The sequence below is a fragment of the Coturnix japonica genome, chromosome 17, assembly GCF_001577835.2.
Source record: "Coturnix japonica isolate 7356 chromosome 17, Coturnix japonica 2.1, whole genome shotgun sequence".
Taxonomy (NCBI): Eukaryota; Metazoa; Chordata; class Aves; order Galliformes; family Phasianidae; genus Coturnix; species Coturnix japonica.
Window position 1 is genome coordinate 118,482 of NC_029532.1, and position 24,059 is coordinate 142,540.

Genomic DNA, 24,059 nt, shown 5'->3' on the forward strand with positions numbered 1-24,059 from the left:
CTGAGACACAGGAGGGGAAACGTTTCTCAGAGCTCCTCTAATGAGGAACACCTGTGCAGGCCCTCAGGTTCCAGTGGCTGAGCCTGCAGCACTGTGCAGACTGCCCCAGTGCCCTGCCTACCCTGGTGTGGACAGGGCCCCAAGCACCTTCCTGCCCTGCAGGTTTGGGACTTCTCAGTGCTTCATTTAGATCACTGTGCTCAATAACCACTGATAGACCTATGTGCCACCCATTTACCACACTTCTCTTTGTTCTTCCTGAGTATTGCAGCCTCTGAGATGCCCTGCAGCCATGAGTTCCTCATTTGAACTATGAACTGGGGAAAAAATATTTCCCCATTTGTTCGGCTTGGGAGTTCAAGTTACAGCGTAACTGGATGCTCGCCATTCCCAAGGCATTCACCAGCCTTCCTCAGGCCCCCAGCCTTGTCTCTGTTTCCCAGATGTGTCCTGGCTGATTCAGACTGACTGATGGGAAGAGGGAAGGTCCTGCCCCTGCCCTTCCTTGCCCAGAGAAATGCTACTCACTCATCACGTGTGTAACATGGATATGGGAACATCTGCACATAGTTGCCTGGTTCCACCACATCATGGCCAACAAACGTGTTGATGAGGGCACGCTCCATCATATCTGGGGAGGAGGGGAGGCCAGGCTGAGTGGGCTGCACAGGCAGGGGCTGAGGAGCACGGGTAACCAGTCAGGCAGCTGGGACTCACCCTGGATCCAGACAAAGCCATAGAGGAAATAGAAGCGGCCCCCAGTGTTGGGACCAGGCCGCCAATATGCCCGCCGGATCTCATTGGTCTTCTCGGTGAAGCTGGAATTCTGCCGGATCTTATACATGACATGCGGGGGCAGTGAGCCATCCTTGTTGGTCTGGAAGATCACACCTGTGGGCAGCAGAGAGGCAGAGAGCCTGCTGGCACCAGCCAGCCTGCAGAGATGGGCAGGGACACAGTGGGAGTCAGGATTCAGAGCTCAGCATCTCTCTGCCCAGAGCAAGACAAGGGCTGTGATGGCTGAGGATGGCCCTGGCACAGGATGTGGGGCCACTCTGACTGCAAGCAACCACGGTGAGCCAGGACAGCGGCCAGGATCAAAGGACAGCACAGAGGGACAAAGAGCTGCCATGCTTGACACATTCATTCATCCAGCACACAAACTGAGGCAGCCAACATCCCAGAGCCAGGTCTGGGGCACAGCTTTGGATGTGGTTTCAGGGACCCCTGTATAGGAGCTGGTTCCCAGGGACGCACTGGCAAAGACCGTGACGTTGTCCTGGTAGGCCTGGTTCAGTGTGTAGTTGACGATGCTCTCCTCATCTGGGAAGCCCTTGAAGATGTCCACGCTGACCTGGAGGGATGGGACAGCCAGTGAGATCCTGCTGCCTCTCATAGGTCTGGTGGTAGACCCCACACATATGCTATGTTATGCACCATAACAAACGCCTGCACAAGCTCCTTAACCCAAACAGATGGGCACCTGCCATTGAAATCTCCACCCCAAGTTCCTGACCACCATCCCCTCCAGTTCTCCCAGCCTGTAGCCTGAAGGAGGTCTGAGCTCTTGGGCTCCGTAGAGCACAGCGAGGGGTGACAGGTGCTGCTCCAAGTGCCCGTGTGTCCACGGATGGGTGCAGCCTCACCTTGGCCATGAAGTGGACCCAGCCACAGGCAGCATTATCAATGGTGTCCAGCTGCTGGAGCAGGACACTGGCATTGGGCAGGGAGAAGTTGCCATTGAGAAAGCTGTGCAGAAGGTCGTTGTCGGAGACGTTCAGGATTTCTGGGTGCTTGCGGAGGTCAGTGGTGAACTGGAACAGGGCAGAAGAGATGAGAGAGGGAGGCTGGAGCATCCCCCGCCATTCAGTGCTGCCCCCATTGTGGACACAGCTGGAACCAACACTTTGCAGTGCTCCTGGAGACAGCAAGACAGCACCCAGTCTGAGCAGGGAGACAGCCTGGTCCTCACCAAGGCAGGCTGGGCACCCAGGAGCACCTCATAGACAGAAGTAGAGGGTACCTGAGGACACAACATCCCCTTTCTGCCCTTGGGACAAGTCAAGGCAGATTCAATCCCAGCAGCATCTACCTGCTGCAGCCAGCGGATGCGTCTCTGCAGCCTGCCCTCCTCCAGGTAGGTCCGGATCTCAGGGGAGATGTTCAGCCACACCTTGGCATAGTGGGTGACGTTACCAACAAAGGCAAAGGTCTCATTGGCCTGCGGGAGAGAGGTAATGCAGCTGGAGGAGGCAGGGCTGCTCACTGCCCTCACTGCTGCAGAGCACCCAGCAGCCATGAGGTCCCTATCCACCCCACAGGCACTGCCTGACAGCTGCCAGCCTCCTCCTGCTCAGCCCTACCATCACACAGTGCCCGTCTCACTAAGCACATCGGGCAGGGCTGGCACATGGAGATGGACAGGCACCCACTCTGTGCCCTCACCTTCAGGATGACCTTGTCCACTTCAGTACCCACAGGCGCATACAGGATTTTGGGGTTGCTGGTCATAAGATGCACAAGGAGGCCCAGGTTTCGCTGCTCCTTGCTGGTGAAGCCCAGAGAGCTCATGTTGCCCTGCTTCAGTGCCTCAGGTTCAATGGTCCTGCGAACACAGCCCAGGCTGCAAACCCCACACCAGCCCCACACCCCTCACTGAGGGCAGTCCCTGTCCAGGGCTCCCCCAGAATTTCCCCCAGCCATGGCACAAGGACATGGTACAGCACCAACTCCTGCACGCTGTGAGGAGCACCTGGCCTAGGCTGTCCCCTGCTCCCATTCCAATCCCAGGCCTCCTACCGGTTGTTGCCACAGAGGATGGGCTGCAGCCCAGCCCAGAGCTGCACAAAGGCTGAGAACTGCCCCTGGGGGTTGTCACTGCCTGTCGGGTCCCCCCCGGCACCCTCCTCCTCCGTTGTGGTGTTGCTGGAAGTGGCATTTGCACTGGCCCAGCCAGTGCTGTTGGCTGTGGGCAGCGGAGCCTTGGTGGCACATGCCCCCCTGGGCAGGAGCCTGGCCAGAGCTGAGAGGATGTCCATGTCACGGAGAACCTTCTCTATCTCTACGATGTCTTCCAGGAGCGTGCGGAGCCGGTGCTGGGCTGCTGTGCTGTTCACCTCATCCAGCTGCAGCTATGAGGACAAGCAGACAAGGGGTTACATGTGGCCGGGGCACTGAAGTGGCCCTGCTCACCTGCTGCCAGGGGAAGGGGGCCAAGGGGACCCCAAGTGATGCCATGTCCCCTTTCTTAATTACAGGTTTGAAGCTGCATCCAGGTCTCATCACAGCACATCTGCAGCAATCAGGCAGCAGGAACACAGCCAAATGCTGACAGGGTCTTGCACGGGGACATGTGAGATGTCCATCAAACAAGGATGGATGAGGAGGGGGACCCAGAGACAGCCTTGAGGAGTGCACAGCTCACTGATGGCACTGCCACTCCCAGGGAACCCTGGGTAGACTCTGCACGGACAAGCTGGGAGGATGCTGGGGACACCACGTCCAACAGACGGTGCCAAATTAGGTGCCAGTAAGGGGACATCAGCTGCAGTGCCCCTGGAGCTAGGAGGGCACTCCCAGCAGACCACGGGTCTGGGCAGGGGGTCCAACCCTGCAGGCTAAGGGGGGGCCAAGGCACATATTGAAGTACGTCTCAGAAACCTGGGTTGGCCACAGGTCCCCACACAGCCCCTGGTTGGAGATAAGCAGCTTGGAACAGCCCCGCCCCACCGCCCACCCCATGCTGTGGGGCCACGGATGCTGGGCCCGGCTGGCGCTCACCCTGCTGACAATCTTGGGGGTGTCCACCTGGTCCCGCAGCTCAGCAGCCAGCTGAGCAAAGCGCTCCTCGCGCGCTGCCCGGCTGCCGTTGCACACCAGCACTCGGTACGTCTGCAGCAGCGGCTGCTGGCCGGGAGCCACGCGCAGGAGGCGGCGCAGCATCCCTGATCTCTGCCCACAGGTCAGCTGCTCCAGGACCGGCGCCGTGAAGAGGATGCGCTGCAGAGGGAAGCGTGGCTGAGCTGCTCAGGGCGGTGGGAGCACCACGGCTGTGCCAGCACCACGGAGCGTGGCTGGCTGCGGCTGGCTGCTCACCTCCATCTCAGCAACAAAGGCCTGGGGACTGTAGGAGCCAGTGGGGGCTGCAGCGGCACTGGCGAGGCCCAGGGCCTGGGACAGCAGACGGAGCAATGCCAGCCGCTGCAAGGCTGCAGAGGGGTCACGCAGGGCCCTGTGGACCAGCCCCTCCCGCAGGCTCTTCCAGCCGCTGGGGAGGCTCTTCTGCAATAGGACCAATGGGGTAGAAGGGCACTCCCCAGTGCCCCCTCCATCCCGAGCACATGAAAGCCCCCGCAGCACACATGTCCACAGTGGGGACCATGGGAACATGCAGAACTGGGGGAGAGCCATCCTTGGTATGTCACAGGGCCTTCTCCCCACAGCCAAAGGCACCTGGGGGTAATGATTTCCTCCTCCCTTCCTGACAGTGCCATCACCTTTTGCCACAGGACACTGAGGCACAGGTATGAGCCTGCCTTGAGGGATCAGTGGCAGCACCAGGATGGAACCCTGATGGCCCTACTGCCACTCTGGCCACCTGACGGTGCCCCTGCTCGGACAAATAACTTCACACAACCCTGCATGCAAAGCAGAAGGGATGGAGAAGATGAGCTTGTCTCTGCCACATCCCCACATGCTCCTCACCTCCAGCTGTGCCATCTTCTCACTGCGTCCAAACCGATCCCACAGGTCTCGCTCATAAGTGTCATCAGGTGCCAAAGGAGAGGTCCCAAACAGCAGGCGGTACACCTGAGCCAAGGACAGGAACAGGGCTGCTGAGTGTGCTGATAACAGAGAAACCCCACTGCCAGCAGTGCCCCAGCATTGGGTAAATGGGACCACAGGGCAGGACAGCAGGAGTCCCACAGGTCTGGCAGCCAGGGCTCAGTCTGGGCCAAGATGTGCCCACAGCCACTGCAGCACTGAGCTCAGCAAACCCCACACTGTCACTCACCTCCCGCAGGTCAACGCTGGAGCCCAGGAGCAGCTCGGCTGTGCCATTGGGGAGGGACAAGTTCTGTGTGAGAAAGCGGTGCAGCTCCCCCCGATCCTTAGCAGCCCACCCCAGTGTGAAACCAGATCCTGTCAAGGAGCAAAGCAGGGGCTGAGAGCAGTCCATGAGCAGCCAATACGTGGCCCAGCCCTACAAAGGGACATCTCAGAGCCAGCCCTGCCACAAGGGCCTGTGGCCAGGCACTGCCATATCGCTGGGTGCAGGGACTCCCTACTGACCTGCCTGGTTGCTGAAGTGGGTCTCCATGGAGCTGGGCTCACTGCTGCTGAGGGCCTCCAGGCGCCGGCGCAGGGATTCCAGCTCCTCCTCTAGACCTGGGTGCTCTGGGTCAAACAAGTTGCTCTGCTCCACCACCTCAGTGAGGTGCTCCAGGAGCTGTGTCACCCTGCAGGGAGCAGAGTACCATGAGCATCAGGTGTGGGATACGTGCAGCCTCAGGTGCACTGTGCAGCTGCACATCAAATCTGTGCACGTGCCAGGAATGCAGGGGACAGAGCCAGTAATCCCAGGTGTCCCCAGGGTCACCTCCTTCCTCCTCCCCAAATGCTGCCATTGGAAGTGCAGGGAAATGAATGGGCTTAGGTGTCCCCCAACCCCTGAGGACAAGGGACTCTGTACCCAAACACTTCTAAGGTTGTGCACTGCTGCAGCTTCTCGTGCAGAATGCAGTTCAATGTCACCAATGGGAGAACGGGTAAGCCATGCACAGGTGTGCACTCGAGTGTGTGTGTGCATGTGTGCATGTGCATGTACAGGACCAAGAAGAGCATGGCAATGCACGACTCACGTGGAGTTGGAGTACTGCAGGAAGCCAAACTCATCGCGCTGGCCGTCGGGACACAGGGACTGCATGACAGGCAGGATCCCGGCTGAGGTGAGCGGGGCCGCCGTGTAGAAAGCTGGAGCCAGTAAAAGTGTAGAAGAGGCAAGGGAAGGCAGGGGCAGGAAGGAGGAGAGGCAAGGGCAGGCAGGGGCCACCAGGGAGACAGACACTCAGTTCAGAAAGAAGCATACACTGCATCTGGTGAGGCCCAGGGGAAGATTGGGCAGCCAAGCTCAGAAGTCTGCAGCCCATGGAGGCTGTCCCACCGGCAGCTCCCTGGGGCTGGGGGCAGCTCCTTCCTGCCACCAGGGCTACCCAGCTCCCACCCAACAGCCCGTGCTCCCCTCTGAGTGGCAGAGGCCACCCGACCCCAAGACAATGCTGACTTCTGATGCTTGCTTAGCAGGGTGCTGCCAACCTCCCCCGGCCTCTCAGCTGCTCTTGTTAGTAACCTCAGAAGCACCGCTGGATTTCCAGAGGAAGAGAAGGAGGAAGAATACAACAGGAAAGAATTGACCCCCAGAGCTTCCCAGGTCCCACAGGCCCTCTTGAGACCGATCGTCCTCCCCACCCGGCTGCCCTGATGTGTGACTGCTGGAGATGAGAAATGGAGACACGGTAAAGGGGGAGATGGAGAAAACAAGGAGCAGCAAGGAGACAGCAAACAAGAACCCTGGCCAGGGCTGAGTTCTCACCAGCCACAGCCTTCCCCAGCCCCTCCTGAGGGGAACCCAGGGTGGTCACTGGGCAGCACCTGGCAGGGACAGGGGTCATGCAAGAGGGGTGAGTCCCAGCCCCAGTGCCCCAGATAGAGGCAGATCAGTGTGGTTAGCACAGCCATGACAGGAGGGCTGGTGAAGATGGGCTTGTGTGCACGGACAGGGCCAGTTCAGGGCAAATGGGGCCAGGCAGAGCATGGAGCCACAGGCTGGATATGCCCCATGGTAGCAGCCATGCCACGGAGAGGTGACAACAGCATCACTCACGTGGCATCCCACTGTCCTTATGGCTCCTTCCAACAGTGCCATGTCCCAGCTCTATCCCAGAGCTTAGAGGCTGAAACAGGGACCTGGTGGCAGGGGACTACAGCTGCCTGCAGCCTGGATGCTTTGGGGGTGAGCACAGACACAGCTGAGCAACCAAAAGTTGCATTGGAGTCTGCAGGCAGCAGGGTTTGCCCAAAAAGAGATGGGGGAAGGATGTGCCTGGTCTGGGAAGCCCTGTGCAGCCCAGCCTACCAGGGTCACGGCTGCCAGTGGCCGCAAGTGCCCTCTGAACACAGCCTCAGTCTGGGCCAGTAACAAAAACCCACTGCAGGCAGCAGCAGAAGGGTTCTGGGCACAGCAGCTCAAGCTCATCTTTACCAGCCAGGGAAAGAAGGCAACAGGTTTATAGAGGTGCTATTAGACCAGAGTGAGCTGATCCTAATCGGGCCCTGTCTCCCCAAAACTCCTGGCTGGCAAAGGCAGGGGAGGGGGAGAGGCACCCACCCATCCAACCAACTTACAGACTGGAGCATGCAGCAGAGGCATGGAGGGCAGGCAGGCAGGGATAATGGTGGGAAAGAAAAAGAAAACATGAGAGAAAAAGAAAGAAAAAACGAACCAAAAAACACAACACAGAGTGCACATCAGCACTGGGGCAGGAACCAAGGCAGCACCCATCACTGCCCTCCACTGGGATTTCCCTTGCTGGCAGGTGCTGAAACAAAGGCTCACACTTGGTCATGCAGGAACACAGACACCAGCTCCTGGCACCTCCGCCTGGCCCCGCTGTGCCCCCCGGCAGCCAACTCCAAGCATCTTGCTGCCACACAGTCCTCCTCCTGGTGGCACGGCCCCATGACCTCCAGCTGCACACCTCCAGGGCACCTTGAGTTCCTGCCCCATCCATTGCTGGCTTTGCCTCAGCCTGGCAAGCCTCTGAACCTCCACAGCTGTGTGCAGGGCTACATGCAGAGCACAGCCCCTGCCCCCCCCCAGAATTCCCCCAGCTGCTCCCTCAGAACTCAGGGCACTGCAGCTGTCCTGGCACCACCCAGCTCCAGCACCCCTCTACCTGCAGAAGTGCCTCCAGGCAGAGACAAAAAAAAGCCCTGCTCATGGCATCTGGAGGCTGCTTCACCCCCTGGTTGGGAATGCCTCTAATCCCACCATTCTGGTATGCAGCTCCTCCTCTACACTGCCCCCCCAAAAGTTTCAAGGGGTCCCTGCCAGCTGTCAGCATCCTCCTCAGCCCCAGGCTGTCCCAGAGGGCTGGAACAGCTCCCCAGTGTCCCCATCCTTCCCCCAGGTGTGGATGCTCTGGGCACCACCTGTTCACACGCACCTTCCTTCACGGGGATGGTCGGCTTCTTCTGCCTCAGCCCCAGAAGGATGAAGAAGAGCACCAGCGGGATGAAGATCTCGAAGGCCAGCACCCACTGCAGATGACACAAAGCAGGTGGACCGTGATGCTCATGGCCAGGACCCCATTGCCAGGGAGGAATATGGGCATCACCAGGTTGACAGTCCTGGGGACACCCCCTGCTTGTGCCCCAGTGCAGTACAGCACTATGCCCATGTCCTGCACCACAGCTCTGCCAGAGATGAACAGGGCTACACGCACCTGTACTTCTCCAACTGCCCACCCCATCCTGCCAGGGGCACCACAGGGTAGTAGCACATTGGGCTGGTGGACCCCTGGTAGATGGAGCACAGACCCTGATGGGCGATCACAACTGGGAAGACAGCTCAGTACCTGTAAAGAGCCACAAACACCTTCCTGGCAATACCCTGCCAGCCAGCAGCTGGCATGACATGGCATCCTCACGTTCCTGCTGGGTCCCCTTGGATGACCTGGTGTGTCCAAAGTGCCCCTACCCCATACAATAGCTCTACCCACGGCCAGCTGGGTTCAATGGGGCCCCCAGCCCCATCCCGGTGGCAGGACCAAGGCAGGGAACAGGCCTTGATGCTGTTGGGGTGAGGAGGCACCCAGTCAGGAGCTGCAACCATCTCCAGGTGTGACTGGGGCAGTGCAGGGGGTCCCCTCTGTGCCCTCGCAGAAGGCAACAGCTGGGCAGGATTTCCACCAGCAGCATATGGTGAATCACAGCAAATCCTCAGGAATCCCTGACCCCAATAGCACAAGCATCCCAGGCTGGGCTCTGTGCCCAGAGGCCCTGGGGAAAGGCACCAACACCTTCAGCTGTCCGCAGATGCAGGCACAGCTACTGCTGGTTTGCACCAGGAGTACTGAGACCACACCGCAGCACTACTGCTGCTCTGCACTGCAGGCACAACAGGAAACACCACATCTAAGGGAACTGAGACGCAGCATGAGGTAAGCCAACCTCCACCTACTCCAGGACTGGACCAGACCCCAGGTGACCTATGCAGAAAGAGCAACCTCACATCATGACTTAGGGCTGGGGTCAGATTTGCTGGAGAGCAGCAAAGCCCTGCCATGCTCAGCCCTGGCCATGCCAGCTGGGTCACAGCCAGGGTCAGGGGATCCCTGTTTGTGCAGTAACCCTGGTCCCATGCACCATTCCTACTGTCACCGTCCCTGTGCTGGAGGCTGGCAGGGGCATCCTGACCTGCCCTGCCCATGGTCCAGCTGCCACAGGCTGCCTGCAGCCCTCCCTGCCTGTTGCCTGTTTACCAGGCACACAATGGCATCTCTGTGTGCAGATGGGTGCGGGTCCGTTCCTGCGCCGCCCCCCCAGCACCCTGCACTGGGCCCGTACCAGGCGGGGCTCCTTTGGAGACTGGTCCTTGTTGGCAAAAGGAGGGGCCTGTTTGTTGTGTGTTTTAAAGCAGGTCGTTGACCTCCTGCTCAGCTCCTTCCCTGGATCAAACCAGAAATGGGTCTGGGCAGCAAAGCCCTCCCTCATTCCTGTCCCAGCAGCAGGCATTCACTCGGGGGGCAGGCAGGAGGGGGCCTGCTCCAGCACAGCCTCAGTCTGTGCTAAGGGGAGGCAGCCAGCAGGGCCACCTGCCACTGGTCACCACCTATGGGCATGGGACACTGCGGGGCAGAGGGAGAGCACATCATATGGGGACTGCCCAGGTGCTGGCACCAGGGGAAAGGGTTTGCTTGACCTCTGCCCCGGGGAGCAGGAAGGCAGCAATATCCTGCTGTCCAGCTTTTATGGCTGAAGAAAACATTTTGATGGCACCAAACTTTAATCACCATGTTGCCAAATGCTGACTGACTGCAAACACAATTATAGTTGACATCAAGATGTAATCCTTGTGAGATGGGTATCGCAGAGCTCAGCACCCCCAGGGCAAAACCACAGCCCCCAGGAGGGGGTGGTGACCCACAGGGATGCTGCCTGGCACTGCCGCGTCTACCCAGCACCAGCTGCAAACAAAAAGGGGGCAAAGAGCACCCTGCGTCAATGCAGGGCCCAGCCCAGTGATCCCTGGCCAGGGCTGATGTCAGCTCCCACCCAGTGCTGGGACGGCTTCTGGGAGCTGGTGGCAGAAGCAGGGTGCCATAGTCTGATAGAGCATTGTATCCTTTTTCTGAGGGCACTGAGGTCATCCTACTTGTTCACACACAGAAGGACTTTTCAGGACAATTCCCCTGTGCAGTGGGATGCTTCCCAGCCCTTCAGCAAGGAACAGAGAAGCACACACTCCCCAGGTCAGCTCTGCCCTGCACCCTGGGGACCCTGCTGACACTGGAGACAAGCTGCAGTGTCCAGAACCTCATCTTCTGTTCACCACTCCCCCAGGAGTCCTATGCAACCTGCACTTTCAAATAAGATGTCAAATAATATCCAACAGAGCCCTCCATCACTGGCACTTCAAAGCCACTAACTCTTCTGGCAGCTGCATTCCTGTCCCAACCACATTTGCAGAAAGCAGCCAGGAAAGGCTGCCAATCACCCTCAGCTTTACCCTGGGTGTCCAGGGTAACTTGAGTTCACCTGTTCATTTTACACCCCATGTAGGTTTAATTAACCATTGAGAGTTATCTGAGAGCCCATCCCTCAACAAGATGCATGCAGCTCTGCTCCCCATTCCAGCAGAATGGAGGCACCTCTCCAGCCCGCACCGCCTGGGGCTGCTGAACCACCCCCTGCACTGCAGAATGGTGCCCACGCTCCGCTTTGTGGTCCAGATGTTACCAGAAAGGAGCAGGCACTGTACTTCAAGGCAGACACAGCAGCAGGGCAGTGCCACGTACCAGCTGCCAGCAGGGCAAAGCCACTGGCATCATGCTGCCTTCATGAGAGCCGTGGGAGCCCAGCCACTCCCCCCTTTGTAGCCAGGGAGGGGTCCCGTTCTCAGCCCCATCCTGCTCCAACACCCTGCAGGGGCCACTCACCTCCACGTGACATCACAGGCTCAGTGCAGGGCACTCAGGAGGCTGGCAGCTCTGTGAGATGTCTGCTTCCAGATGGGGCCCAGACCCCAGCAGGGCATCTCAGCCAGGTGCCAGCTGCAGGCACCCGCAGACCTGCTGAGGTTATTGGCACAGGATGTAATGTTACCCCGGCCAACCAGCACCAGGCAGCCCTGCTCAATGCTGCACTCTTGCATTGCCAGCCTAGTTGGGGGGCTGCAGGGGCACAGGGATGCCCAAAGGGTGCACTTATCCTCAGACCATAAAACCTGGCAGCATGTGGGGCAGCCACTGGGAGTTGAGTGTGCCCTGCGGCCCAGGCTATTACACACGGGGACCAGGTAGCCCCCAGCTGTGCGGGGCAAGGAGAGGGATGACTCAGCCATAGGACATCACCCTCAGCCACGCACAGGGCTGCCCAGGCAGACACCTGCAGGCAGCGCGGCCTCACCCGGCCCTGCCCACACGCACTGCCCTGCGGGTACCGGGATGGTTAAGGAGGGCAGCAGGATCGGCCTGCACGGCACTCGGCGTTCGGGAGGGAAGAAAAGTGAGCATTATCAGTCGAGAGCAGCAGTTCGCTACCCTCCCCCAGCCTCTAAAAATAACCGGCTCCCCGCACCCATCCCCGGCCAGCCCTGCATGCGCGCCGGGCCGCGGGGACCTCTGCACCGTGAGGACCGAGCAGGGCTGGGGGAGGGAAGGGCTGTCCGCTGGCATCGCGCCTCCCCGCACACACGGAGCCCGACACCCCCTCCTCCCATCACACCGTCCCCTGCACGCGCAGGCCGACGAGGCTACGGAAGGGTTAATCCGGTTCCCAGAGCCCGGCGCACTGCGCGCACCGCAATGGGCGGCTGGACAGACGGACGCCCGGCAGCGCGGTGCCGGTGACCCCCGGGGCAGGTAGCGAGGAATCCGCACCGCCCTGGGATACTGACGAGGGCCCGAGGGGCCCGCAGAGCCCCGCGCCGCTCCGCCCGGTGCGGGCAGGGAAACCGCAGCCCCGACCCACGTACGGTTCGGAATCCTATTTATAGCGCTCGGAAAGGCGCTCAGCCCCGAGACGCGGCCCGGAGGCGCAGCCCGCGGGCGCCCAGCGCAGCCGGCACGGGCCGAGGTGGGGGCGGACGCTGCGCACGGTGGGACCCGGGGAGGGCCGAGCAGCCAACTGTTGCTGCTGAGCCGCGCCCCCGGGCTGCGGGGTGCGAGGGACGAGCCTCGGCCGCACCGTTCGTACGCGGATGGCGTCCGCGCTCCTTTTTCTCCGGCCCCCGAGGCGAGCAGACGTCGCTAGATCACCGCATCCAGCGCCCCATGAATTATTCATCTCCTGAGCCCGACCAAGAAGAAGAGAAGGTACCCCGAGGAGTCAAAGGGAGCGGCGAGCCCAGGACGGCCCTGCCCGGCTCACGGCCGGCACAGATGCGCAGCGACCCGCGGCACCGGGAGGGAATCCTCCGCAGGCGACGGGCCGCGCTCACCGCGTGGATCGACCCGCACGGCCCCGCAGCCCCGAGCCGGCCCGGGCGCATCCGCGGGGAGACCCTCCGGGCCGGGGGCCGCGGTTCTCCCCCGTCCGCTCCCGCAGCGGGCCCCGCCGCGCCGCACGGCCCCCGGCTCACCGGGCTGCGCCGCTTCAGCGTCACGTTCTTCCAGAGCAGGAGATGGAGCTGGTGCAGGAACCCCATGGCCGCGCTGGCCCCGCCGCGGAGGCAGCCCCGCTCCGCTCCGATCGGCGCCGCGGCTCAGCCACCCCCCACCGCCATGCCCGCCGCCTTTGTCCGCAGCAACCCAAGCTCGGTTCGGTTCGGCTGGCGGGGCTGGCAGCAGGCGCCCGTCCCCGCCGTCCCAGGCCCGGCCCCGCACGGCACCGCCTCCGACCTGCGCTGCCGCCCCTTAAAGGCACCGCCGGGACTCCGCTGCGGCGGCCGCGGGGCAGAGCTGCGCAGTGACGCGCCTCGCGGCCGCGCTGCGGGATGCGCCGCCCCGGTACCGGCGTCCGCCCCGGAGGCGATGAGAGGCGTGCGGGCACCAGCGGCCTCTGCTCCTCTCTCCGTCGGGGAGCACAGTTACAGCACGGTTGTGTTGGAGGGACCTTAAAGCCCCCAACCCCACCCCTGCCGGGGGCTGCCTGCCTCCCAGCTCAGGCTGCCCAGGGCTCATCCGCGGCCTTGGGCGCCTCCATCGGTGGGCACGCGCAGCTCTGGGCAGCGGTGGCGGTGGATCGTGGCACCGCAGACCCTGCTGAGCCCGTAGCAGTCACGGCACGCATCCTCACCCCGAGCAGTGCCCGGGACAGCGCTCTTCCTCGGTATAGCCCGGGAACCCGGTTATTGGCAGATTTACGTGGACCCGTCTCCTCCCGGTGGTTGCTTTTGTCTCACGGCAGCGACCCTCTTCTTTCCTCAGCCTCACTGCTCCCCCTCCATTCCCCTGCTCCCCTTCCCCTCTTGCCTTATGTCCCCCCATCCCGATCCCACGCTGCTGCCAGGGCCAAGGGCAGCGCAGTGAGTGCATCGCCTGCCCGCCTCCGAGTTGTGTTGCTAAGGGCAACGGTGTTGCAGGCTTTGCTCCGGAGCAGCTGCACCACAAAAGCTTCCCTTGTCCTGCCACAAAGTGCCATTATTCCAAAAACTTCTGGGCAAAACCTTTCTGGCATCTTTGCCAGGCAAGTGCCACCTCCCGTCGGGGCTCAGGTCGGGGCAGCCTCGGGCAGGCAGTGCCAAGTATCTGGGCTGGCAGTTAGGGAGGAGAAGAAACACAGAAAGGAGGGTTGACAAAGGTAGCAGGAAACAGGGTACGTGTCTGAGAGAGAAAAACACCCAACCCCAGTGCTGCAGTTGGCAACAGAGGTCTCTGAGGGCAGCACTGAAACCACAGAGCCCCGAAACGCCCCAGCACAGCACTGTGCCCAGCCTGGTGCCAGCTGCTGCCTGCAGTGCCCTCTGGTGCTCCACCAACACTGTGGGTCTGGAAGGCAGCGCCACCAGCCCAGGGCTGGAAAGGAACAAAGGTACGATGGGGGCATCCCATTTTGGCCACAGGTGCCATGCCTGGCAGCAGAGAGGAGCTGCTGGTGCCACTTTAGCTGACAGTTTCAAAATGAGTCACTGTGAGCCAAAATCAGGCTGGCATCCTGTTTTCAACCCAACTGCAGGGTGGCACACTGGGTTGGCTGAGGGCAGGGCCGCACCCAATCTCAGCACAGGCACAGACCCAGCGTTCACACCTGGGCTTCTTCTCAGCACTCACCAGGGGGGCATCAGCCCCGGCCTAACCAGGGTCTGGGTGGTCCTGCTTGCAGTGCCAGGCTGAGATGCTGCGGTCATTTGTGCCCTGCTCAGCTCTGCAGTGGGCTGAAGCAAACACAGAGGCAGCAGCAGGTTTCAGTCCAAGCTGAAGGAGCATCTCACTGTTTTGTCAGACCAGGCTGTGTGTGTCTCCCTGCTGTTGCCTCCTCAGTGTCACCTTATGCCCCCTCCCTGTCCCCTGGTGCCCCGCTGCTGTGGGGTGGGGGTAGAGGGCGTGCAAGGGGTGGGAGAGCTAGAGACCACAGGCTGTAGGCATGGAGCTCAACCCTGTCTGCTTGAAGGCACCCCTGGTGCAGGGACATGGGGACACTGTACAAACCCCAGATCAGGGACAGGTACAAGGGAAAGCTGAAGCTAATCCGGGGCTGACTAGCAGCAGGGATAGGAAAGGTGCTCAACAGAAGTATTCTTTGTTCTTAGCTTCAAGGCTGACTCATCAGAAACCACTTCGGAGAATTGAAACCCTATGAAGGGTCAAATGCCTCTTCTGCAAAGAGCCCCTGGAGCCACAGCCGTGCCAAGGAGCCCAGGGGAAGCGGGAGGGCATGAGGCAGGACACCTGGGCACAGGGAGCTGTGAGCATCAACCAGGCTGCCAGCACAGCGCCTGGGGCAGAAGGATCCCGTCTGGCACAGGCACACATCTGGCCACGGGCATTCACTCATCCAAGGTTGATATTGCCACCCGTTCTGCATAGGGGAAGTGATCAGAGTTCTGACACCAGGAAGGATCTGCTGAGAGGCAGTTGCACAGCAAAACCACAGAAAAGAGGAAGCCCTCGAGTACTTCAGGCCAGAGCCAGCAGCTGCCCGCAGCACCCACACTGCTGTCACCCTCTACGCTGTGCCACGGTCCCTTCCATGGTAAGTCTGCAGACTTTTGATTTTTTGCATGAGGGACTTTTCCCTGGGGCAGGTGCTGTGGGCACACAGGGGTCAGGCTCACCGGGCTCCCAATACTCTGCTATGCTCAAACCCTACAGGGTTTGGGTGGAGGGAGCAAAGTCCTCCTCAAACCCTACCAGCCCCATGTCTCCCCTCTGCCTTGTGCCCCCCAGCTGGGTGGCTGAGCTGACAGCTCTCACAGGCCTCTTCTCTGTCCAGGGAGCTGCCAGCAGACCCCAGGCACCATGTCCTGGGAGCTGCTGCTGCTGCTGCGGTGGATGTGGGGCCGGCCCAGTGTGAAAGCAGCAGTTACTGCAGGGCTGTTGGTCACTGCACTATGGCACCTGAAGTGCTTCATCCACTCATCCAGCAGCTCTGATGAAGCCTTCAAGCACATGAAGGCACTGACAGTCCTGGTGTGGGAGTGGCCCTCAAAGCAGGTCCCAGACTTCAGCAGGGATGTCTGTCTTGAGCAGTACGGCATTGCAGGCTGCAGGCTCAGCACAGAGCGGCGGCTCCTGAGCCAGGCTGACGTGGTGGTTTTCCTTCACACCACCCTCCCGTGGGGCCGGGACAAGCTGCCCCGAGACAGACCGCATGGGCAGAGCTGGGTCTGGGTGTCCCTGGAGTCCCCCACCAACACAAGAGCATTAGCAGGATGGAACCATACCTTCAACTGGGTGATGACCTACAGACGGGACTCGGACATCTTCATGCCCTATGGCAAGCTGGTGCCCAACCAGTCAGCCACTGTGAGCATCCCCACAAAGACTAACTTGGTGTCCTGGGTCATTAGCAACTATCACAGGACTCAGAAAAGAGCTGAAGTGTATAAGAACCTGTCCAGGTATCTCCACGTGAACATCTATGGGAAAGCAGCCAAGAAGCCGCTTTGCAAGGACTGCCTTTTGCCCACAACATCCAAATCCAAGTTCTACCTGGCCTTTGAAAACTCCATCCACCAGGACTACATCACTGAGAAGCTCTGGAGGAACTCTCTGCTGGCCGGCACTGTGCCGGTGGTGCTGGGCCCCCCCCGGGCCAACTATGAGCAGTTCATCCCTGCAGACTCATTCATCCATGTCGATGACTTCAGTTCCCTGGCAGACTTGGCCACCTTCCTAAAGACCATGAACTCCAGCCGCTACCGGCAGTTCTTTGCGTGGCAGAAGGGGTACAGCGTGAAGCTCTACACAGACTGGAGGGAGCGCATCTGCACCATCTGTGCCACATACCCCCACCTGCCCCAGGGCCGCCTCTATCCCGACCTGCAGGGCTGGTTCAACACCTAGCACAGGGCTGGTTCAACATCTAGCACAGGGCTGGTTCAACATCTAGCACAGGGCTGGCGCTGGGTGCATCTGGATGGCAGAGAGCAGTCCTAGAGTACAGGATGCCAGGCAGGGAGGATGTGGGACCTCTCATCCTGGCCCTGCCATTGCCACACTGTGACCTTGAGCAACATCGCATGACTGAACTTCCTGCACACCACAACCACCCCCATACTGACCCACCTCGCCGCGGTGCTGCTGCAACCACAGGCTGCTTTGGAAATAAACAGCACAGATTTCCTGAGGCTCTGCCCATCTTTCAGGGCCTGGGCAGGGCTGAGGGCAGGCAGGGGCTCTAGGAGCCCCCAGACAGGGCTCCCCAGCCTCCCTTTCCCCCTATGCCCTGCAGTTGCTCTGTGCTCCCATTATCTGAGCATTGAGTCAACAGTGGCAGAAGCTCCGCGGTGTCACTTCTAGCTTGGTGGGGGAGCCTACCACTCCTGTCCATCGAGGCAAGAAGCCACAGCCTACTGGGGGCCCAGCACCCTGCAAACAGGGAGGGGACCTTGTTACTGTGCCCCACATTCTGCACTAGCACAGCCCCTCAAGTTCTTTTCCCACAAGGGTGAGCCAACAAGGGTGCTGCCTTGTGGGGCTGGCATGCAGCCTGGGATCCACACATATTCCTTAACACGCCTGCTTTAGCAGAGGAAAAGAACTAGGCTGAGCACTCCCTCTGACCTGCAACCCAGCCCTGGAGCCACGCATGGTTTATTGGTTCCTCAGCACAGAGCTGGTCACAGGGCAGGGCAGCCCCAGGGCCAGCACCCACCCACCCAAGCAGCCTGGGGCAGCATGAAGTGGCAGCTCTGCTGCAATTCAGGACGCTGCTGTTCATCAGAGCTCCTGCCAGGACACGGGCATCAGCCCACCCACACCCCACACAGCTGGACCGGCCTGGCACGAGGTGCAAGGCAGGCAAAGAAAGAAGGGGCTGACTAGCTCTCGTGCCCCAAAAAACTGAGATTTATTTAATTGCCAGAGGGAATATGATTAAGGAAAAAAAATAAATCATCAACTACAGCAGGATCAAAGGCACGGGGTGCTAGCAGCATGGACAGGATGGTGTCAGCCCCCACAGGCCCCATGGTGACACAGCGGGGGGCTCACGGCCCTCCCTGCCCCCCACTCTGCCCACAGCGGATGCAGTGCAACCCCTTTCCTGTGCTGTGGGCAGGGGGGTTGGGGGCTACCAGGCTCCCCCAGCACTATCGCAGCCCTCAGCTCCCCCTGGCTGCCCAGACAGGCACAGAGCCTGCAGGAGACTCCCGCCCTGCAGCACCCCAGCCCTGCTCTACATGGTGGGGAGGGGGCAGCTGGGAAACTAGCCATCACTACAAAGATTTTTCACTTTTTAAAAACTAGAAATACAATCAAGACCATTAAAAAAACCCACCAAAACAAAAAACAACAAATCCCCTCCCCCCAGTCCCTCAAACAATTTAAGAAATGCTTTTTTCTGGTTCTCGCAGGAGAGCAGCTTGGCTGGGGCCTGGCACAGGCGGCTCCCCCTGGCCCGGGGCAGGTAACAGGGAGGGGGGGGTCAGGAGGGGCTGACCCCACACAGGTCTGCTGCTGGGACAGAGCTCACATGGCCGGGAAAGGTGGGGGGGGGACACTGCCCTCTGGACGGGTGCCCCGCTGCCTGCCCCCCTGGCTGCTGTTCAGTGGCTGCTGTTGTTCATGGAGATCCCGGGCTGCAGAGGTGGGGGAAACATCTCAGCCTTGTGGAAAGGTGGCATGTAGACAGGGGGGGACGGCGCCAGGCTGTAGCCCTGCGATGTCACTGGGATGGGCAGGCCAGGGGGCACCAGGGACTGGTTCATGTCGTACATCACCCCCTCTGACTCGTTGCCAAAGGGCAGCAGCAGCCGCTTGCCTTTCTGACGCCGGTTGCAGAACCAGACCCGGACAACCTGTGAGGGAGGGGAGAAGGGAGAGGGGCAAGGATGAGTGGGGCTCAGTGGCACTGTGCAGTGTGAGTGCCTGGGGGTGTCACCTAGCGCAGCTGCCCTCCCACCTCCTGGCACCAAAGCAGCTGTATGGGGTGCTCAGGAGCTGAAGCTTTTTGGAATCTCCCCCTCCCAGCCCTGCCAAACCTACGTCTTTGTCCAGGTTGAGGTCCTCAGCGATCTGGGAGATCTCCTGGGGACTGGGCTTCACACATTTGCGGAAGAAGCTCTCCAGCGTCCCTTTTACGTTGGTCTCAATGCTGGTCCTGCGTTTCCTCTTCCGGGCTTGAGCCAGCACTTGCTCTGCATTGCACATCTGGAAGTAAGAGACACCACACATGGTCACAGGATGGCCCAGGGCCGTCCATGTCCCCCCCCAGACACACACAGCTGGCTGAAGGGCTTGGCAAGGGTCAGGCTTTCTTTGGACATTACTGTGTCGGCACATCCTCAGAGACGCAGTAAAAGCTCAGAGTGCTGCTTCACCCCCTGCAGCCAACCCCACTCACAGCATCCCATCACTGACCCCCCACCCGCAGACGCAGGGGAGACAGATGCATTTCCTGCCATGTACCTCCTGCATGTTGTCCGTGTTCTCCGCCTCATTGAGCCACTTCTCCAGCAGCGGCTTCAGCTTGCACATGTTCTTAAAGCTGAGCTGCAGAGCCTCGAAGCGGCAGATGGTGGTCTGGCTGAACATCTTCCCTGCGTGAGGAGGTGGCACATCACGCACAGCTCCCCCCAAACCACAGGCCCAAGCTGTGCCCCCCCCCAGGAGTCCCATCCTCGAAGCATTGTTTCCAGCATGGTGCTCTTACAGCTGAGTCACCGGGTTCCCCTCTTACCATAGAGTGTGCCCAGAGCCAGCCCCACGTCAGCCTGCGTGAAGCCCAACATGATGCGCTTGTGCTTGAGGTCCTTAGCGAACTGCTCCAGCTCCTCTGAGGTCGGTGCATCCTGGCAGGGGCAGACACGCGGTGAGTGGTTCAAGGTACCGCGGGTGGTGACAACCGCGTGGTTCGCGCTGTTCCCCCAGCCAAGATCCGCACTTTGGGTCGGCCGCTCACCCGAGCGCATTGACCCGAGCCACCGCCACAGCCCCCAGTGCTGCCGTGGGCATTAACCCAGTTACGCACTCGCGGCAGGTTTTTGGCTTTTACATACGTGCCTCCTGCCGACGAGCGTCAGCCTCAGCCGCTCGTGTTCGCCGACCCCGGGGAGCCCCGGCGCATCCCTGACCATGTTCACCGGGCTCAGGAGCCCCGCGGTACCGTGGCGGCTCACACAAAACCGGCCGGTCCACGCGGACAAAACACGCAGCAATTTTGAAGCGACCTCCATCCCCGTCGCTGCTGACCCCGGCGCGCACATCCCTGGGATGGACGCTACTAAGCGGTGCCGAGAAAAGACTTCAAACCAAAACCCCCAAAACACAACTGCCGGTCAGTCACCCGTGGTGTCCGTCCCCAGGGCGATGATAGGAGGCGGAGCTCAGAGCGCGGTCCGACGGGACCAACCGTCCGCAGGGGCAGAGCGCTCCAAAGATGTCCGAACATCTCCCTCCCTCCCCGGCAGAGAAATGCCCTGCTACGCTGCGGGCACGGCGGACGAAGGGCCCCTCGGGGTCTCCTCATACTACGGGCACGGGGCCGGGTTAAGGACTCCCACCGCAGCCCCGCAGGGTGCGGCCGGGGCTGTCCCCGCACGGCCATCCGGAGCCTTTACGGTTCTCCTTTCCTATGAACACTGAAAACTACAAAAGTGCTGCCAACCGCAGAGACGCGTGTGTTCACGCCTTGGAAGCGGCCGCGCTGCGCGAAGAAACGCCGCTGGGGCGAGGAAGCGTTGCCCGAGCAGCAGACGCGGGGCCCCGACGGCCAGGAAAGCCGTGAGCAGCCCGACCCCATTGCGGGCAGCGCTCACCGCGGCCTCACACGGAGTCGAACGGCTGCGGCGGGACCGACACGCGACGTCGCCGTGGTCGGGCACCGTCGGCGGGACCGGATCAGCCGTCGGGGGGGGCGGCGGCCGCGTCCCGGCGGTATCGGCCGCGAAGGGCGGGGGACAAACTCACCTCGTCTCCGCTGTCGCTGGAGTGGCCGCCCTCGCTGGCCGCGCCGCTGGAGCTGCCGCTGCTGCCCAGGTTGGCGAGGCCGCCGGAGCCCGGCTGCAGGGCGGCGGGGCACAGCGCGTGGCCGGGCGCGGCGGGGAAGGCGGCGGCCGCGGGGCCGGGAAAGGGCGGACCGGGCACGGCGGTGGCGGCGGGGGGCGCGGGCCCGGGCCAGGGCGGTGCGGCCCACGCGGGACCGCAGCAGGGCGTGGCGGGCGGCGCGGCGCGGGGCTCGGGGGAGCCTTGGCGGCACGGCCGAGCCGGGCGCGCCTCCGCCTTAGCGGGCGGCCCCGCGGGAGGGGGCAGCCAGGCGCGGGCCGTCGAGGCATCGCGGGCGCCGTCGGGCTCGGAGGCGAAGGGGAAGAAGAGCTGCTGCGCGGCCGCGCCGTCGTAACCTCCGCGAGGGAAGGGCGGGCCGCCGTCGGGCAGAAGGCCGAAGGGGGCGGCCGGCAGCCCCCCGTCCGGGCTGAACATGGTGGCCGAGGCTTAGGGCTCCATGCGGCGCCGACGGGGCTGCGGCTCGTTCCGGCCGCCGCGCTCAAGCCGGGCGCGGGGCGCCGAGAGCTGCCTCCATGCTGCCGCACCGCCGGGGCCACTGAGAGCCGCGGGGCCGAGCCGGGCCGGGCCGGACCGTATGGAAATGGGCCCCCGCCCCATTGGTCCCGGAGACGCGGCCCCGCCGGTGGGTCGGGCGTGAACTTGATCCCCTTTCTCTGGGGTGGGGGGTGGGGGGGGCAGGGTTCGCGTCGCGCTGCCCCCAGGGCCGTTGGGCGAAGGAGGTGGGGGGGGGCGACCGTCCTGCCCGTCAGCGGAGCTCTGCGCGCAGCATCTCCCACCCGGGGCGGTGATGGGGCATTGCACGGGAATGGCACGGGAGCAGCGGGAGCGGCCCCGACGCCTGGGAACGGTGGTGCCGTCTGTGTCCGCGCGGCCTTTGCGCGCTCCTCCGTCCGCGCACCGACGCGGCCCCGGGACGGCGCCCAGCGTCCCGCACGCTCCCGCAGAGGAGTGTTGCGGCGCGGGCTGTGCCGCTGTGCTGACCTCACCCCGCACCGATCGGCTCCCACGAGCCGTCCTGTCGCACAGTGCAGCTGTCAGGCCGCGGGTCGCGGCGTTTCCCCCGTCATTCCCTCCCCAGCGCTGCTCGGGGCCGGCCTCTGATCCGCGGCGTCGGACCGCGCCTTCTCGTGTTTATTAACCCGGATTACCGGGAGCCGCTGTTTGGCCTCTGCCGTCTCACACCTGAGATACGCCAAGGAGATACAGCCTCGTCAGGACGGCGCTGCTGCTGCTCCAGCAGCCGCCGTTGTGCGCCGCGATGGAACGGGAGAGGAGCGCGGGGGAGTGAAACTGCCCCCTGTACTGGACGTCAGACAGGGGAAGAGTGGTGGGGCGAGGGGGGTTGAGGCCTCCTCCGTCGTCCTGCTGCCCTCGGTGGGCCTTCACTCCGACCCCGTGGCTCTGAGGAGGGAGGGCAGCCCCAGTAGGATGGCCTGGGAAGGATGTGAAAAGCCGGTGGGGACGTGGGCAGTCCCAGCAGAACCCCACGTCTGTGCAAACTGCCTGGGACGGGACGGGAACTGCTTGGTGGGGGCCCTTCGCTCCACATCCCCAGGTACAGACACAGGTGCTGGTGTCAGCCAGGTCTGGGGCAGCATCAGGCAGAGGCGCAGCACCGCACCCCACAGCACAGCGCCCCAAAAGCTGCCCCGCCGCCTGCATAGTGCAATTGCATCCCAGCGGCGGAAGTGTCGCCGTGGGATTCCAATCGCAGCCATCAGCCCCGGCTCCTCCCGGGCTCCAGCTGCGGCCACGGGGTTTCAGAAGATGCCTCGGCTGGGCAGTAACCCCTCTCCCCTTTGATTTATTGTTCTTGGGCCGGGCCCCCTCCTCCTGCCAACCTGCTCTTTCTCTCCATCCCCCCAGGAAGCGGGACGGGCCGCCCGCCCGCCAGGGCCTCAAACGCATTCCTGCTCCCTTTCATATACAGGCAGAGGGGAAGGGAGACGTTGACTTTGAACTGTCCCTTTGTAGGAGCAGGGCCCATTGTGGCGGTGATGGTTTTAGCTGGGGGATGTGGAGTGAGTCAGTGGGGTTCCTCAACGTCCCCTGTACATTTCAATGGGGAGATCTCGGGCTGTACGAGGTGCCCGGCTATTCTGGGGGTCACTGTGCAGTGGTGACTGGGACTCACATCTCTCCCTTTGGGGTGGACATCCCAGGAGTTGCATGCCCGGGGCAGGAGGGATGCTGCAGGCAGGACGCCCTGGGCATCCCTCTGTACTTGGCCTCCAGCTGCAGTCCCTGCTGGCAGCCTGAGCCCTGTAACCCACCAAAGATCAGTGGGATCCTGTTGGAAAAAGTTGAGTGTAGTGAACTGTGCATACTCCCCAGGTCAGTAGGAAGGCAGCAAGCTGGGATGGCAGAAATGTGCAAACATTTGTCTCTTCTCTTTGCCAAGCGTTTTGGCTTAAGCTCCCTTGGAGAAGAAGGATACTAAGAGTGCGTGCTCACAGGTGATGTTTTAGTAACTGCCAGTCAGTGCCACAGCCATCACTGCTGGATGCCACAGTTTCAGTTGGAGCAGCCCAGGCAGAGCCGTGCAGTGGGCTGCAGACCTGCACATGATGAGAACGGGGCCTGACTGGATCTCGTGTCCCCATCTGCACCTCAGGCCCATCTGAGGGGCATGAGCACTGGGTTCAGCCCCAGAGTCCCATCCCCAAAAGGAAAACTGCCGCTCCTCCATGGCACCATGGATTGCTTGGCTCTACCAGCAGAGCAGCCGGGGCTGAGTGTGCCAGGGCCTTTCTGAGCCATGGCTCTGTGCTCCCATGCCCCTCTGCTCAGCCTGTGTCCTCCTGCTCCCTGGGCTCTGAGACCTGCTGTGGTGCTGAGGACAATGCAGGCACTGAAGAGGGCTGGCAGGAGCTGAGCTGAGCCATCCTGGAGGGTGCCCAGAGCCTTGTTCTTCTTGGAAAGGCCTCCCCAGTACAGATCCTGGGGTGTGATTTGGGAGTCACCCACACCACCACTGCACCTGAACCTACCGGCTCTTCCTTCTCTGCTGTCTTATAGATGGGGAAAGCTAAAAGACATGGGTGTGCTTTGAGAGGCTGTTGGGCTCCAGGAGCAAAGGAAAGACAGAACTTGGGACTTTGGGGACAGTGATTTTGTGAGAGCTGCATTTCCCCTGGGCAGTGCATAGCACAGCCCTGGTGATGCGAGGTG

General features: G+C 61.7%; 3 protein-coding genes across 9 annotated transcripts in view; 1 reads left to right on the plus strand and 2 right to left on the minus strand.

The window, feature by feature from the left end:
* ABCA2 (ATP binding cassette subfamily A member 2) overlaps nt 1-13,080 on the minus strand; it is a 30,539-nt gene extending 17,459 nt beyond the window's left edge. For 4 of the 7 annotated variants that reach the window (XM_015878719.2, XM_015878720.2, XM_015878717.2 and 1 more), the window contains exons 1-16: nt 12,863-13,080; nt 8,226-8,319; nt 7,405-7,407; nt 5,862-5,973; nt 5,293-5,459; nt 5,015-5,142; nt 4,705-4,809; nt 4,096-4,281; nt 3,781-3,999; nt 2,800-3,131; nt 2,446-2,605; nt 2,093-2,221; nt 1,647-1,814; nt 1,258-1,354; nt 718-891; nt 529-631 (exon numbers count right to left, since the gene is read on the minus strand). In XM_015878719.2, the coding sequence (XP_015734205.1) occupies nt 529-631; nt 718-891; nt 1,258-1,354; nt 1,647-1,814; nt 2,093-2,221; nt 2,446-2,605; nt 2,800-3,131; nt 3,781-3,999; nt 4,096-4,281; nt 4,705-4,809; nt 5,015-5,142; nt 5,293-5,459; nt 5,862-5,973; nt 7,405-7,407; nt 8,226-8,319; nt 12,863-12,928 (2,243 nt within the window). In that variant the 5' untranslated portion in view covers nt 12,929-13,080. The remainder of the gene's footprint in view (nt 1-528; nt 632-717; nt 892-1,257; nt 1,355-1,646; nt 1,815-2,092; nt 2,222-2,445; nt 2,606-2,799; nt 3,132-3,780; nt 4,000-4,095; nt 4,282-4,704; nt 4,810-5,014; nt 5,143-5,292; nt 5,460-5,861; nt 5,974-7,404; nt 7,408-8,225; nt 8,320-12,862) is intronic. The other 3 variants (XM_015878722.2, XM_015878718.2, XM_015878721.2) reach the window with 2 other exon arrangements.
* Nucleotides 13,081-13,174: 94 nt separating this feature from the next.
* Nucleotides 13,175-17,011, plus strand: FUT7 (fucosyltransferase 7). Its single transcript, XM_015878724.2, has 2 exons — nt 13,175-15,414; nt 15,655-17,011. The coding sequence occupies exon 2, from the start codon at nt 15,681-15,683 to the stop codon at nt 16,725-16,727; it is 1,047 nt and encodes a 348-aa protein (XP_015734210.1). The 5' UTR covers nt 13,175-15,414; nt 15,655-15,680; the 3' UTR covers nt 16,728-17,011.
* A 703-nt stretch (nt 17,012-17,714) lies between these two features.
* Nucleotides 17,715-21,342, minus strand: LOC107321581 (POU domain, class 5, transcription factor 3). The gene is made up of 5 exons (XM_015878605.2): nt 20,793-21,342; nt 19,564-19,675; nt 19,293-19,423; nt 18,870-19,034; nt 17,715-18,682 (listed from the first exon to the last, which is right to left on the minus strand). Exons 1-5 carry the CDS (start codon nt 21,300-21,302, stop codon nt 18,431-18,433), a joined length of 1,170 nt encoding a protein of 389 aa, XP_015734091.1. The 5' UTR covers nt 21,303-21,342; the 3' UTR covers nt 17,715-18,430.
* Nucleotides 21,343-24,059: the final 2,717 nt, after the last annotated feature.

Coding starts and splice junctions, on each gene's coding strand:
- FUT7 (XM_015878724.2), top strand. CDS start 15,681: ATGTCCTGGGAGCTGCTGCTGCTGCTGCGGTGGATGTGGGGCCGGCCC.
- LOC107321581 (XM_015878605.2), bottom strand. CDS start 21,302: ATGTTCAGCCCGGACGGGGGGCTGCCGGCCGCCCCCTTCGGCCTTCTG. Junction 19,676..20,792: donor CCAGCGACAGCGGAGACGAG/GTGAGTTTGTCC, acceptor TGCCCCTGCCAG/GATGCACCGACCTCAGAGGA. Junction 19,424..19,563: donor GGCTCTGGGCACACTCTATG/GTAAGAGGGGAA, acceptor CTCCTCACGCAG/GGAAGATGTTCAGCCAGACC.